We start from the raw sequence: 2,500 nt of genomic DNA on the forward strand, positions 1-2,500 counted from the left end.
CGCTCAGTCTCTCCGGATCTCTCTCTCTCTCTTAGTCTGTCTCTCCCTCTCTCTCTCTCTCTTCTCTGTCTCTCTCCTCTCTGCTCTCTGTCTCTCTCTCTTCTCTCTCTCTCACACACACACTTTCTCTCTCTCTCAGTCTCTCTCTTAGTCTCTCAGTCTCTCCCCCCAATCCCTCCTTCCTCATCTCTGTCCATCCCTCTGACATCTCATGAAAACAGCTGAACTTTTAAATCATTTGCTATTAAAGGACAATTAAACACTCAATGAGCTAATACATGTGAAATGGATGATCAGGTGCAACCTCGACGCATAAAAACCTGTGATGTGATGTCTTTGAGGTAGTCTAAGTGTTTGGTACAATATAATCCCATTTTTTCTTCTTTTTTAAAATGTCTTACAGATTGTTGTTTAGACACTTATAGCTAGGCCTACTTCCGGTCATAACTTCCGGTCATTGCCAGCAGACGTGTGTGTGCGTAGTATGGTGATTTGTGAGACGGATCGTCCAAATGCGCAAGTATATAAGAGCTGCGCGTTTTAACGATTCTTGTATTCTTTGTATTGATCAAACGCGCACACATCGATCGATGTGTGCGCGTTTGATCGATCCACCAAACGCGCAGCGCGATCGCGCGATCGCGCAGATCGATCAAACGCGCCTAACATATACAGCTGATTCAGGATTGCGCAGATGCAGATGCTTTCGATTCATATTTCATTTGATTGATTCCATTTGGCGATTGTACTAAAACAAACACTGACATGTTCCCTTTCCTAATTGACCATTAATACATACCTTGCTCCTGACAATATTTGTCCATTGTCTCCTCCACAATCATCGTGGTGATGTCCTTGCCATAAGCGAGGCCAATGATGACGTCATCCATGCCATCTCCGTCCACGTCTATTAGGCGAACACAGGATTCTGTGCCTACACACACACAGATATGAACATACAGGACATGGCAAGGGCATGCTGACACACACAGAGATATGAACATACAGGACATTGCAAGGGCATGCTGACACACACAGAGATATGAACATACAGGACATTGCAAGGGCATGCTGACACACACAGAGATACGAACATACAGGACATTGCAAGGGCATGCTGACACACACAGAGATATGAACATACAGGACATTGCAAGGGCATGCTGACACACACAGAGATATGAACATACAGGACATTGCAAGGGCATGCTGACACACACAGAGATATGAACATACAGGACATTGCAAGGGCATGCTGACACACACATAGATATGAACATACAGGACATTGCAAGGGCATGCTGACACACACAGAGATATGAACATACAGGACATTGCAAGGGCATGCTGACACACAGACAGCCGCATACTTGCAAACACACACGCGCACACAAACATGTATACATCATCAACACACGTAAGCACACCCGCACAGACACGCACAGCGGACGTAAAACGGACAGATATATACAGGCACGGACACGCATGCACTGACACACACATGCATACACTCATGCGCGCGCACAAACACACACACACACACACACACACACAGACGCACGCACACACACACACACACAGACGCACGCACACACGCACACACGCACACACACACACACACATTATATAGCCATAACTATAGCCTCTGCATACCGTAGTCTGCAATCTTAGTTCTCCATGATCGCTCCGTCCTGCTTTGGGTCGCGCCAGCTTCCGGTCGCGCATGCTCAGTGACGGTGAAGGGCGGAGTGAAGATGCCAGCCATGTAGCCGAGACCGGAAGAGAGCAGGGAAGAGACTAGCAGCACGGCACACACTGTCGGGGAACAGAATCCGCTTCTTCCAGAACGACTGCAAGTAAAGGCACACTCCTCGTGAAAACAGTTCGGTTCACCATCTCAGTTATAGAATATATTTCTTCATAAGCGTATTACCAGTCAGGGGTAAAAAAAATTTTTTTTAAAAAGTTTAATTTTTTTTTTCTTCTGTCAAAGCCACTGGTGGCTTTTTCAGAAATTAATTCATGAAAAAGTCACAATTAACGTCAAGCATTCAGAGTGTTGATTGTTGGTATGTGTCCAAGTGGAGGGATACCGCTCCTATTCCATGTAAACGACTGCCTGGCCAGATCTGAGACGGTGAGCCCACCTGTTTTCAATAAGAGTTTGCCTTAAAGACATCTAACTTCCAACTTGTAGTGTTGCAATATTGCTTTCATTCCATGTTTTCTTAAAAATCACCCCAAAAACGCCTCAATTATGCGCAAGACCATGCGAGATTCTTGCGTGTTATATTTTGCCACATAGAAACAAATATTATATGTATTTGATTGTGATAGACTTAAAGACGTTTGATCTATGTTTTATGTGTGTTGTGAATGTCCTAATAATGCTTATGAAAATAATGTTTGTTATTATCGTTACAGGTAGGCAGGGTGTGCCGAATTTGTTCTCTCCACGTTTATGTCATATTTTAATGGACAATAAAGTGATGTTATTGTT

The 2,500-nt window shown here is 44.3% G+C and overlaps 2 protein-coding genes across 3 annotated transcripts in view; one reads left to right on the forward strand and one right to left on the reverse strand.

Annotated features, from left to right (window-relative positions):
• The window catches only part of LOC138971000 (myelin regulatory factor-like), a 333,475-nt gene that overhangs the window by 213,787 nt on the left and 117,188 nt on the right, over positions 1-2,500 (forward strand). The window lies entirely within an intron of this gene.
• The window catches only part of LOC138970999 (protein FAM234A-like), a 20,448-nt gene that overhangs the window by 17,682 nt on the left and 266 nt on the right, over positions 1-2,500 (reverse strand). The window contains exons 2-3 of the mRNA XM_070343595.1: positions 1,654-1,850; positions 800-934 (exon numbers count right to left, since the gene is read on the reverse strand). Coding sequence (XP_070199696.1) covers positions 800-934; positions 1,654-1,850 — 332 coding nt within the window. The remainder of the gene's footprint in view (positions 1-799; positions 935-1,653; positions 1,851-2,500) is intronic.

The sequence above is a fragment of the Littorina saxatilis genome, linkage group LG7 (assembly GCF_037325665.1).
Source record: "Littorina saxatilis isolate snail1 linkage group LG7, US_GU_Lsax_2.0, whole genome shotgun sequence".
Classification (NCBI taxonomy): domain Eukaryota; kingdom Metazoa; phylum Mollusca; class Gastropoda; order Littorinimorpha; family Littorinidae; genus Littorina; species Littorina saxatilis.